The sequence below is a fragment of the Martes martes genome (genome assembly GCF_963455335.1).
Source record: "Martes martes genome assembly, chromosome: 14".
Taxonomy (NCBI): Eukaryota; Metazoa; Chordata; class Mammalia; order Carnivora; family Mustelidae; genus Martes; species Martes martes.
In genome coordinates this window covers 33,161,752-33,175,225 of record NC_137902.1, presented here as the reverse complement: position 1 = coordinate 33,175,225, position 13,474 = coordinate 33,161,752, and the positions used below count along the sequence as shown (strand labels likewise).

General features: G+C 44.0%; 1 protein-coding gene across 1 annotated transcript; it reads left to right on the top strand.

Moving 5' to 3' along the window:
* The first annotated feature begins 5,096 nt into the window (after positions 1 to 5,096).
* Positions 5,097 to 13,184, top strand: SLC35G1 (solute carrier family 35 member G1). The gene is made up of 3 exons (XM_080823206.1): positions 5,097 to 5,332; positions 10,039 to 10,219; positions 12,202 to 13,184. Exons 1-3 carry the CDS (start codon positions 5,155 to 5,157, stop codon positions 12,938 to 12,940), a joined length of 1,098 nt encoding a protein of 365 aa, XP_080679332.1. The 5' UTR covers positions 5,097 to 5,154; the 3' UTR covers positions 12,941 to 13,184.
* The last annotated feature ends 290 nt before the right edge of the window (positions 13,185 to 13,474 follow it).

Below are 13,474 nucleotides of genomic sequence, written 5' to 3'. Positions count from 1 at the left end.
TAAACACTAACACACTTTCCCTCCTCCTCTCAGCTCTTGAAAACCACCATTCATTCAATCTTCTGTCTCTATGCATTTGACTCTTCTAGGTCCCTTATCTAAGTGGAATCAATCGTACAGTCTGTCTCCTTTTAGGTTGGGCTTATTTCACTTAGTGTAATGTTTTCAAGGTTCATCCATGTTGCAGTATGTTTCGGAATTTCATTCCTTTTTAAGGCTGAATAATATTCCATTGTATGTATATTCTACACTTTGTTTACCCATTCATCATTTGGTAGACATTTGGGCTCTTTCCACCTTTTGGCTACTGTGAATAATGCTGCTATGAACACTGTTGTGCAAATTCTCTGTTAGAGTCTCTGCTCTCAGCACTTCTGGATACTTAACTGGAAGTGGAATTTCTAGATCATGAGGTAAATTCTATGCTGAATTTTTTTGAGGAACTAACCCTGGCATTTTTTTTCCTGTTTTTTTTTCCCCCCAAAATCAGTTTTTATCATCTATTCAAACAGTTTATTTTGTCTCTCCAGTATACCATCCTACATTTAGGCTAAACTACCTCTCTTTGGCTTGTTTCCTCTTTCACTTATCAAGGTATTTAAAATTATGATCTTATCTTTCACAGTACTGATCTTCCCCAAAACACACACATTGGACCTCACTCCTTAGAGCAAACTGCCACTTTCTAAGTCATAAGTTGCATTAGTTAGAAGAGTAAGAAACCAACTCTTTTTGAGGGGGGGTAGCAGTCTTTCAAATCACTGTCAAGATATCAGTCTGATATGAATCAGGTAGACATACCAAGAGAAGAGAGCTCCTGATTTACACATGCCTCACTCAGGAACATCCCTGACATATAAACAGCAGCAGAAATCAGGAGTCCAACTCCTCTGCTGCAGTAGCTGGAGGTCTCCACCTGCCCTCACTGCCATGGTGAGGATGCTGCACTCTCGCTTCTTCATGGAACAGTTAGAACCCCCTGTTACAGGATTTTTTTTATCCTTCGGTGTCCATGGTTCTTGGTCACACCCCTTTAAAGAATGAAGAGGTAGACCGGGCAGAGTGGTGGGCAGCAAAGCAAGGTGTATTAAATGATAGTACAAAGCTCCTAAAGAGGGAGGCGACTCTAGAAGGTTACCACTGGAATTTCCAAGTCTAGGGGTTTTTATGGGCTTGTTGGAGGGCTGTTTTATTTAATTTTTAAAAAGATTTTATTTATTTGACAGAGAGAGAGCGCATGCAGGGGGAGTGGCAGGCAGAGGGAGAAGCAGTCTCCCTGCTGAGCAAGGAGCCAGACAGATGGGGCTCAACCTGGGGATTCTAGGACCATGACCTGAGGTGAAGGTAGCCTCTTAACTGCTTAACTGACTGAGCCACTGAGGTGCCCCTGGAGGGCTATTTTAATCTGATTAACCACCCCCACCCGTGCCTGTCATCCCATCAGGTTTTTGTCATCTATCTGTCATATGGGAAGGGTAGAGGGCTCCTTCCGGTGGTGTAAAATCCCAAGGGTGGTTTCCTCTGAGGGCTGGAGGGGATGGGGGGCTTGTCCCTCCCTGCCTGCCTTCCAACTACCCTTCATCACTACCCCTCTTCTACTTTCATCTTCCGTCTTCCTTTCTGACACCAGAACTGTGGGAGTGCCACCCCATTGTGGTTACCTGGCATTAGAATGAGAGCCCCTGTTCTCACTAGAGGACTGAATTCCCTCAGAAGCAGAATTTCAGTTGCAACGCTGCAGGACTTTTCCTACGGAAGCAATGTTCCTTCGTATCGAGGCCACAAGTCCTGTCCACTCCATCTGCCAGCTACCTCAAAAGCAGTCCTTCCTCCCTGCCTCCTCTGCCTTGTGGTCAGAATCTCAGACTACTGCAGTGGACTCTGATCTGGTTTCCCCCCACCCCAGGATTTCTGCTCCACCCTTCACCCTGTGGGGTAAACCCACCTCTACCCAGCTCTAAGTCCTTGTCACCAGAGTATAGAAACAGCAATGCTCAAAGAAAAACTTAGCTCCTCCATGCCCCTGCTGGATGGAGGGGCAACTTGGAGCCATGTCTTCTGACAGTCTGGTCCGAACTTTCCTTATCAGTTGCTTTTCATATGTCTATGGTTCTTGTTTGTTTAGCAAACAAGAAAACTACCGGAGTGCTATCTTTCATATATCAATGTCAGCAGCAGAAGGGAAGGCAGTAATAGGGAATCAGTGTAAGGCCCAAATCATCCCATCACCCTTCAGCCATCCTAGTCAGTAGCGGTGTGGTACCTATTTTCTTCTTCCTTTTTGAGGATGGTATTGAAAGTAAAGTAGTCAAGTCATTATTCTTGCTCTAATCATCCAATTCTTTCTTCCTTACAATTCCTAACCACCATCTTTCCTATTTGAAAAGGGAAACTAACAGGGTTCCTGGAACCCAAGTCCACTGGAGAGGGGGCTGGGCAGTGGGAGGTTTCCCCACACCAACAACAATTCTCCAGACACCTGCTTGGTGTCCCATAATTCAACTCTGTTCTGACCCTATTTACCCAGAGATAGCATCAGACTCTGCAGTTTAGGGACTTGGTCCTACAAGGCTGTCCCCACCTGTTCAGATGTCAATTACAAGTCCAGGTTACTGCAAGACCCACTGGCTATAGACTGGGGGTTCCCAAGACCCTTCCCTCTGGTTTGATGAATTTGCTAGAGCAAGTTACAGAACTAAGAGAGGCATTTTACTTACTAGATCACTGGTTTACTATAACTATAAGTATAACTACAACTATAACTATAACTATATAACTATAACTCAGAAGCCATAACTCAGGAATAGCCAGATGGTAGAGAGCCACAGGGCAAAGTATGGGGAAGGAACACAGGGCTTCCATGGGCTCTCCAGGAGAGCCATTCTCCCAGTACCTCCACGTGCTCACCAACAGGAAGCTCTCCAAACCCACCCTTTGGAAGTTTTTTTTTTTTTTTTTTTTTAGAGAGAGAGAGAGAGAGAGATCACAAGTAGGCAGGCGAAGGGGGGAGGGGGAAGCAGGCTCCCCGCTGAGCAGAGAGCCCCATGTGGGGCTCGATCCCAGGACCCTGGAATCACGACCCGAGCCGAAGGCAGAGGCTTTAACCCACTGAGCCACCCAGGCGCCCCCCTTTGGAAGTTTTTATGGAGGATTCATTATATAGGCATGACTGATTAAATCATTGGCCATTGGTGACTGAACTCAATCCCTGGCCCTTCCCCCACCCCACAGGTGTCGGGTGGGATTGCCAGTGCCAACCCTCTAATCACTGGATGGTTCCTTGACAAGAGCCACCATCCTTAGGTGTTTTCAGAAAATCACCTCATTAACATAAACCCAGTTGTGGTAGAAGGAGGTTTGTTATGAATAACAAGATGCCCATTACACCTTTATGGCTCTGAAGCTATTTTAGGAACTAAGGACAAGAGACCAAGTATTAAGACAATAGTCTCTCCCATTGCTCTTACTGCTCAGGAAATTCCAAAGGCTTGAGAGCTGTGAGCCCAGAACCTTGGATGAAGAGCAAAGAAATATGTGAATTACCAAATATATACTTCCTGTAAATCACAGTATTACAGGGACTCTTCAAACACTCTGCACATCTAAGTCTTACAAGTAATGCAGTTGTGAAACTGCACTTGATTTCTAATGTTTGGTTTCTGCTTCAAAATCACTGACTTTTTTGGTTCTTGCTTCATAATCATGATCTATCACCCTCACCACTCTTCCCTACAACTTCCCCACCAAAATACCGCCACCACGACCAACAATAAAACCAGTTTCATATATTTTTATAAGCAGCCTTAAATTCTTTTTAAGACAAGCAAAGTATGTGTTAACGAAGTTAGAATTCAGGAAGCCATTTGTCCCAACTTGCCTACACCAAACCTGGTTTATGCCTCTTGCCCTGCCTAAATTTTGAAAGCTCCTTCTTTTACTCTAAAAAAAGGGGGGGTCCGGTTTAGAGGATAAATTATATGTTCACCTTATTTAAAAACACAACTTGATTTTCTAGTAAAGTACTTTTCAGGTGACGCTGCTTTTGCCCCCATCACTGGACTTGATTTGGACAACTCTGCAAAATAGGGAGGGAAATGTTTTATCTCAAATAACCAAGGCCTCAAGTAGTAGGTGGTGACTATCTTAGGTCACATACTCAGGGACAGAATCAGAGGCAGAACCCAGGATTCCTGACTGCAGTATTTTTCAGCTGTTGATCACTTTGTACAAATATCTGAGTAAAGACAGTTGGTAATCTGCTTGCACTTGGACCTAGAACAGTTTAGGCAAGTTCATCCCTGCCCAGACACTGTCCTTTTCACCTTTAAAGCGAGCAGAGATGAAAGAAGAATTACCAACACATAAAGTGTATTAGTGAATCCCAGGCATTCTGGAGCCAAATGACATATTTTTTTTTAACTTTACTGGGCACAATGATGTCAGATTATTGGAATCTTACATCTAACCAAATTAGATGTCTCAGTTAACAACCAAAAAGAAGAAACAACAAAAAAAGACCAATAATGAATGCCTACTGTTACAAAGAACATATAAATGGGTTCTGCCCCAGTCTTACAGATATATTTTCCCTATGGTTATGTGCTAATTCTTTTTGTTGTTGTTGTTTTACCTAAAACCAGAAAAATTCTACCTTCCTTGGATAAATGGCAAAGAGACAAAGGCACAGTGTTTGGCAAGGTCTCCAGGGCATTCCTGAAGTGCTGAATGCAGCGCCACACCATTAAATAAAAGCACACTCTCCTAACCTCCCAAAGGCCTACCCCCAAAAGAAGGCCACAGAACCCACAAGCGTCCCTCCCTCTCTTTGCAAAGACAGAAAGGGGTCCGCTGTGCCTGGGGAAGGATGACTCCAAGCCGCTGGCCAGTCTAGCCGGACCGCACCAGAGCGGAGCACGCCCTTGGACCAGTTGTGGGCACCAGCCCCAGACCAGGGAGGTGGCCGGCCTCCTCCTGCGCAGGAGGCTCCAGGAGCTGAAGGTAAGAGGGCAGCGGAGGACAAGCGCGGTCCCCGGCAGGGGGAGGAGGGCCGCGCGCGCATGCGCCCCGCCCCGCCGCCGGCCGGAAGAGCCGGGCAGCGGAGCCGCTGCTCCCCGCGCTAGTCGCCGCGGCGCGGGGGAGAGCGCCGGCCGCGCGATGCGGCCCCTGGACAGCTCCGGGGCAGCCGAGGTGCCAGAGCCCGGGCTGCGGCTGACGGACGACGCGCCCCAGGGCGCGATCGAGGAGCCCGCGGCGGTCGAGGCAGCGGGGACGCCCGGCACCGCCAGGTGCTGGCTGTTCGGCTCCTCGCCGTGCGGCTTGTGTGCTCCGCAGGGTGAGTGTGGGGTGCGGACCCGGGCGCGGGTCTTGCCCCTTGGGGTAGGGGTGGGGGTGCAGGCGCCAGCGGGCGGGGGTTCCCGCACGGCTGCGGGCCGGGGGCTCAGTGAGCACCGCTGCCCCCATCGCTACCCTGCTCAGAGCTGGGGAAAACCCTCGAGCCCTCACCTGGGGGTCTGCAAAGCAGAATTTCGTCCCCGCTGGCGCGAAGACCGGAGAAAGTTTCTGATTGTGTTTGGAACCCTTTTGAGATTCTGAAACTGTTCCTATAATTAAAGTGTTGCGGGGAGGACAGCGGAGTCAGATTGCAGTTTGGTGCGCCCTGCCGGAGGTTGGAGGTTGGGGGGTCAGTAAGAGGCCATCCCGCAGCCGGCTGAGGTTAGGAAGGAGCTAAACTATGAACACTGATGACGGCGGTAAGCGGTGTTCCTTCAAGAGGAAGTTGAAAAGCAGAGTATGGGGCACGTGGGTGGCTCAGTCCGTTAAGCGGGGGCCTCTTGATCTTGGCTGAGGTCTTGATGTCAGGGTTCTGAGTTCAAGTCTTCAGCTGCGCTCCATGCTGGACATGGAGTCTACTTAATTAAAGTTAAAAAAAAAAAAAAGAAGAAGCATAGAGTGTAGAAAATGCCTCAGAATCTCAGAACCTTGGAAAGGCCAAGTTGACTGAGAGGAACCACTGGTTCTTTTGGGGTTGGGAGGACTTATTTGTTCTTGTAAATTTTTATAATATATTTATAATAGCCCATATTGAACTAAACCAGCATTCCATTATTAATATAGTAAATATTTTGTGATTTTTCCCTATTTTTCTAAATTTGAATCAATATATCATAGACCTGAAACAAATACAGAAGGACTTTCTTGGCAATTAATCCTAAACAAGGCAGAGGCACAATCTTACATTAACATTGTTTAGAGGTTCACAGACCTGTCTTCCAGAGCCCAGTATCCTGTAAAAACACCTTGATCTTGTTCAACCTCTTTCTTCCACAAATGAGGAATGTGAAGCCCAGGAAGATGAGGGCTTCAGGGCGGGGGTTGCCTTGTTTTTCCCTAGATCTGGCATGTGTGGGTGAGACATGGCATAGGTCTGTGTAGCACCAAGGTTGAGGATCTCAGCATGCCAGAGATCCAGGCCAAGGCCCTTTGTGCTGACCACAGTGCATTTAAGCATATTCCTCTACCCACCTTGAACATCTTCCTTGAAGAATAGGAAAAAGGTAGATCGCCTTTCAAGACAAAGTTACAGTCTGCACCATTTCATCCCCTTAGTGGCCTCCACCAAGTGTGACCCTGGATTTCTGTGCCTCTTATCCAGCCCGTCCCCCTTTCTGTATTATGAACTTTCCACAGTTTAGAGAGAGGAGCCCCAGATGACTCTTGCTCCATGTTTGTCCTAAATGCTAACAAATGATCAGACTTCTGATTATTTATGCCTGGGCTGGTAGCTACAGAGCAGGGGTTCCTGCGAGCTGTGGAGCTGTGTTGACCAGATGTGCAGCCCGTGAAGAGGTGTATTTCTCACCTTATCAGTTATTATGGCTGAATGTCATTTTGGTGGAATGCTGAGTCAGTCCTTACGAACTCTTAAATGTTTCCGCTGTTGTGAGCCAAAGAAATACTGTACACTCAGGCAGCACGTGGCATAATGATAAAGCTACGTAAGCTACTGCACTTAGGAATCTTGTGGACTATTTTTACTGCAAAGAAAATTGCTAACAGTAAGATTTAGTAGTACTTATTGTAAGATAACCAGATAATATTCTGAAAACAGGATTGCCGGAGAAATGTCATTGAACTTTGCGACAGTTATCATTTTAACGGCTTGATCATGGGTGTCTCAAGAAAGCTCATTTTCAAGTTCAGATTGAAACTGTTACCAGTTTTCTACATTCTGGGATAACCTTCACAGACAGCATACAGCTATCCTAAGACATCTATTTATTTTCTTGAGGGACAGTGTGGATTTTGGACTGAAGCAAGGAGAAGTTGTCTTCGCTCTTGTGCCTCATATGCCCCTGGGAGGAGTTGTCTGTATGTAGCACTGGTTCTCAAGCCGGTGGAGCTTTCTACAGTTGCAGAGAGCCTGTATCAGTGGGTCTGGGGTAGGACTCGGGAATTGAAGTTTAAAAAGTTACTCAGTCGATTTTTATTCCCAACTGGGGTTGTGAATCACCAGTTTAAAGCAAAGAATAGAGAAACGGAGCAACTTTTCAGTTTTCTCCTAACTCAGGAAATTGCACTGTGGCCCCTTACTTAATTTGAATTATTTAGAGTTGCCAAATTATTAGCTATGCTTATAGTGGAATATGATCATAGAAGCACATTACATAAGCAAATGCCTCTTTGGATTATGCTGCTCTCTTGTCCATCTCCATTGGCAGAATGGAAATTATTATTCAGTAAGACACAGGTCTGCCTGAGTAGAACCAGGCCTCCCCCACATAACAAATAATCAAGTTCAGCCAGGCCTTGTAACAACTGCCCTCTTCCAGTCAGCAATCATGGGCCTTAAGTGTTTATAGGCAAGAAAATATGAGTGGCTGTGTTTCAAGAGACAAGATAATCAGAACCAGGGGTGTAAAATTAAGTTTTAAAAGAGTTAAAGTATCATGTTAAGTTAAAATATTCCTGGAGAAAAATTTAAAAGTTTAGGTTGGAGAAGGTCTTTGAAATATAGACCAGGGAGATGTTTTCTGTCCTTGATCTTCCTGTTCTGAGGGTGTAGTTTCTATGTATGAGTTGGGTTTCTTTTAAGAAAAACTATTTTATTTGGACCTGAACTCTGAAATTTCAGAAGCTGAACTCTCAGGCTGACCACAGCCAAGGCATGTATTTTGTGGTGCTTAACTTGGAAGTCTTCTAAAGTTTCCTTCTCATGGGCTAAGTGAGTATGTACAGTTTGTTTCCGTGGTATCTGAGCACATAGGCAGTGAACAGAAAGTGGAGGATTCGGGAACTTAAAACATATCACCCTTGATGTGACGACCACTAGCTCCAAATGATTTCCTTCGACTGTGCACCTGGAACCGGAAGAGGGCGAGGCCTCTGACCACAGTGGCATCTTTTACTGCACACGTCAGGCTATCGAGTGCTCCTGGAAAGATTGTGCATCATCATACTTTGGTCCCCATTCACAAAGTGTTTGTCACTCGTGGGCAAAGGTATCCCACAGCTATGAGGTAGTTGAAATGTATTACCTGGTGTTTGCATTTATCAGAGAAGGGCATTTTTTAAAAAACATTATTATGCAATATTGTTTTATAGCTGAGTAACATGTTGTGAATTCCTAGACTGGAATGATGATCCTAGTTTTACTATAAACTGCAGCTGCCCAAACCATACACTCTTGCATTTTGCTATGCTCTTAACTGATGAGGGTCAGTAGTGTTTCCTTCTTTTTTTTTTTTAAAGATTTTATTTATTTGACAGAGAGAGAGATCATAACTAGGCAGAGAGGCAGACAGAGAGAGGGGGAAGCAGGTTCCCTGCTGAGCAGAGAGCCCGATGTGGGGCTTGATCCCAGGACCCTGGGATCATGACCTGAGCCGAAGGCAGAGGTTTTAAACCACTGAGCCACCCAGGCGCCCCGAGTAGTGTTTCCTTCTTATTCTCTCCTTGTTTCTGTATTCATTTCAAAAAAAGAAAAGAAATATTAATATATTCCTCAGTGTGTCACCTATCTTTTAGGGCGCTGCTTATCCTGTCCCCTTTTGCTCCCCTCTGAATGATGGGGTTGGGAGTGGGTATGAGATTGAAAACAGGTTCTACTCCTGTCTTAGGTAACTCAGAGAAAGTGACGAAACAAAAGTTTAATGCTCATACACACTGTCATTAATGGATTGAATATGTGATGCTCTAGAGAAAGCAGAAGCAGCAGAAGTTTCCTGGTTCAGATCTAGCTAAGAAGTTGGTGCTCAACGACAGTTCTGATTTTTAAAAAATTTTGTTTTAAAGCACTTTGAGGTCAGAGGGGTAGATACCCTAGCCCCCTGCCCTCGAAGAGTTTATGCTGTAAACAGAAGATCAGTCGTAAACCATGAAAAGTAAAAGATTTGATTAACGGTTCAAAATAACAGAATGGAGAGACTTCCCAGATTATGCTGTCGCCAGTGGTGTTAGACTTGGCATCTTTCTATGAAGTCCTCTTGTATTCTTTCATTCAGCAAATATTTAATCAGGGTCTTCCATTAGCCAGCCATAAACAAAACAGTGAGGTCCCAGCCTGAAAGAGTACACAGACTTGTTGGGGGAAGTAAGATAATCAACAGCTATAAACTGTTGTCCAGAAAAGAATACTTTCTTCATAAAGCCCAGTTCACCAGTGAGATAATAAAAATTATCACTTGGAAGCCTTTTTCTCCAGCCATCTTGACAAGCATTTCTTAAAGATTTCTCTCACCATCTTGGCAAGCATTTTTACTTTTTGACTTATAAGTGAGGGGTGATTCTTCAGTGAGCCAAAGGAAATCCATTTTATAGGGTAAAGCTGCTTTAAAAATTATGGGTTTAAATTGTTGCTTTGCTCAATGATAATTCATTCCTGGTGGAGAAATGGTTCAGATCCAGAGAATGGATATGCTTAGGAGATAGCATTCGTAGCCTGTTAGCCATTAACACTGTACCATTTTTCTCAGTTCCTAACTGAAAATAATAAATCATATACTTGGAAGCAAGGACTAACCAGAACTTAATCTTTTTCAGAAGCCAAGAAGAAAGCACCCTGTCCTGGACTTGGCTTGTTTTATACATTATTGTCCGCCTTCCTTTTCTCAGTGGCCTCTTTATTTGTTAAAAAAGTGCAAGACGTCCATGCTGTAGAAATTAGTGCATTCCGATGTGTGTTCCAAATGCTAGTCATTATCCCTTGCTTAATATACAGAAAGTAAGTATTTCTTATCTGCAAAGTAGAAGGTATTAACAAATGTTTGTAAATCTTTTGACCTGCTTAAATTATTTATTCTCTAGCATCTGCTTTATCCCTCCCATAGATTTACCAGTTTCTCCATCCTTTGGCTCTGATTACTAAAAAGTCACAAGGACCCACCCACAGAAGATGCTCTCATAAGCACAAACCACATGCCCAGCAAAAGAGGGGAAAGAGATTCAGTTATTCTCCATTCCCCATTTTGAGAACAAAGCATTCCTTGTATAGTTTCCTCCATCTTGTACCACCCTCCCTTCTTTCCCTTGGCATAACTAGTATTTAGAAGAAAAAAGTAAATGAGAAGAAGTGGTGGTGTCTCCTAATACCAAGATTTCTTTAAGTAGAATGGGCTGTTCTGTTATCCAGGCAAATAGAAGGTTACCTTAATAATGTGGGAAAGAGAAAAGGTAATCTTGAGCAAGGCCTTTTAAATAGTTTCATGTTTAGTGTCCTCATCTGTGAAATGGATGGAATTATACTCTTTGTCTTCTATCTGGCACCTTAGCTGCAAGGGCCAAAAAAAATTTATTATAGATCAGAGTGCTTTGTGTAGAATGTAACACATGTAGTATTTGAAAACTATATTCCCCACCCTTCCTGATCACTCCCCACTCTTTCCCAGGTTAAATTATGCCTCTCTCACACCTATTATAATATCTACACACCCTCATGTACTTAGAACCCTTAGAGAAGAGACCAGTTGGGTCCCTGGTGGCAGAATGGCTCTTTCTCTCTTTGGGCAAAAATGCTTAAACCCTAAACTAAATGCTTCAGTCAGGTGCCACCAAAGTCTCCTTGTTTATCTGTAACACAGTACAGATGCATTTGGAATAGTTTCACCCTGTATCCTGAGGATTTGGTGAAAACGGTGAAAACTTACTAATTAATACTGTCAGAAATTCCTGTGGAAGTGTGGACAAGTCTTGGTATTTTAGGAAATGATGGTAAGACTTCAGAAATTTCTAAGGGTGATAATAGACCACTGACGCTAACGCAGTTATCTTCCCCTTAATAAAAGAATTGGCAGGGGAAGGCATTAGAAGAGTTTTTTAAATCCTTAGCACCAATCTGTTTTGACCCATTTTATGTTTCATTATCATGGAAGATGCATATGGTATTCCAAGTATTTTCAAAGTATGAGTCAAAGATGACCCACCCTTTCTAACTCCAGAGACCCAGCAGTCCTCATGTCAGGCCTACAGGGCTAGACTTCACATAGATGTTCAGTGCTGGTTCCAGGTCAGCAAGCTGCACTAGCCTGACATGTACCCAGCACATTGCTTGGTAAATATTTAATTAAAAAAAATTGAGTGGCAGTTATTATACTTATCCAAATGGCTGTATGCTCTTTTTCAGTATATTTTAACTCCTCCTGCAGAGAACAGTCAAAAGTTGTCTCACATTCCAAGGCTAAAATACATTTTAGCATTACCTCAGCTTTTACAGAAAAACTCGTAAGATTGGCAATGCATACCAGTCAGCACTTCTTATGTAGAAACAGCTCAATCTTGAAATTGTATTTATTATAAAAATCACTTATTATCACTGTAGAAAACTGGGGGAAATAAAGAAGAAGAATTACCTGTGAGTCCACCTATTAATGTTTACCCACTATGAACGTTTCAGTACATTTTCCTTTTTGTTTTTTTTGCAAGCCTGTGTAAACATAGGAAAAATTGTATTTGCTGAATTATAATTATACAATTTATGGAGTTCTCTTCTGCTATTTTTGCTTCTACTGTGAACACTTTTCATGTCTTTAGCTATACTTAGAAACCATTTTTTAAAGGTGTATATTATTCATTTGTGGGCATTATTATAATTTACCAGTCCCTTATTTTTTGACAGTTAGGCATTCAAAAATTACATTTAATCAAGAATTGCAATATTAAAAACATACTAAGTTGGTTTAATGTACGTTCCTCCGTTTGAATTTACAGAACTGGGTTTATAGGCCCCAAAGGTCAACGAATTTTCCTCTTGCTCAGAGGAGTCCTGGGTTCTACGGCCATGATCCTACTGTACTACGCTTTCCAGGCAACATCTCTCGCCGATGCCACTGTCATCACGTTTAGCTCGCCCGTGTTCACGTCTATCTTCGCTTGCATATTTCTCAAGGAGAAATACAGCCCTTGGGATGCCCTCTTCACCGTCTTCACCATCACCGGCGTGATCCTTATCGTGAGGCCCCCGTTTCTGTTTGGCGCCAGCGCCGCGGGCGGGGGTGAGAGCTACTCCCTTCACCTGAAGGGCACGATCGCAGCAGTGGCGCACGCTGTGTTCGGCGCCCTGACCCTGGTCATCCTCAGAAAGATGGGGAAGTCCGTGGACTACTTCCTGAGCATCTGGTATTACGTCATCCTCGGCCTCCTGGAGAGCATCATCATCCTCTTCATCATCGGGGAATGGAGTCTGCCGTACTGCGGCTTGGACAGGCTGTTTCTCATCCTCATCGGCCTGTTTGGTTTGGGGGGTCAGGTGTTTCTCACGAAAGCCATCCAAATAGAAAAAGCAGGGCCAGTGGCAATAATGAAGACTATGGACGTGGTCTTCGCTTTCATCTTCCAGATTATTTTCTTTAACGATGTGCCCACGTGGTGGACGGTGGGCGGGGCCCTGTGCGTCATAGCCAGTAGCACCGGCGCAGCGGTGCGGAAGTGGTGCCAGGCTTCCAAATGAGGCTTTGCTGCAGCGCGCACGGTCCCCGGGCGGACGCGCCACGCGTGCACACAGCTGGAAAGGCCGCATTTCCTTCACTGGTCAGACTTAATAAATTTCGTAATTAAAGTACCATTTTTGAATATGGTATGTCTTTAATTGGCTAAGAATTTAGCCAGTCAGTGTGGTAGCAATTTTTTTTCTCAATTTTTTTTTTTTTTTTTTTTTTTGCTGTTGGGGTGGCATCAGTAAGAGGACAGATCATTAGTTGAAAAAACAAAAACGAAAAACAAAATGTTCTATGATTGGTATAAATATGTAATTTTTTAAAGTGTATTTTTGGTACTGATGGGATATATGTGGGTAGGAAATTTTAGATGCCCTTTGAGCAGTGTAGATGCTAAGAAACTTACTGATTATAATGCTGCTATAATTGGTATTATGTTGGAAATTCATTTGAAACCTAATTCCATTTCGGAGGCCAAAGCTGAAACTTGGAAAAGGTGCCTACTTAATGGTGTTAATAATACAAATGAATTAGCCTTATTTTCAAGG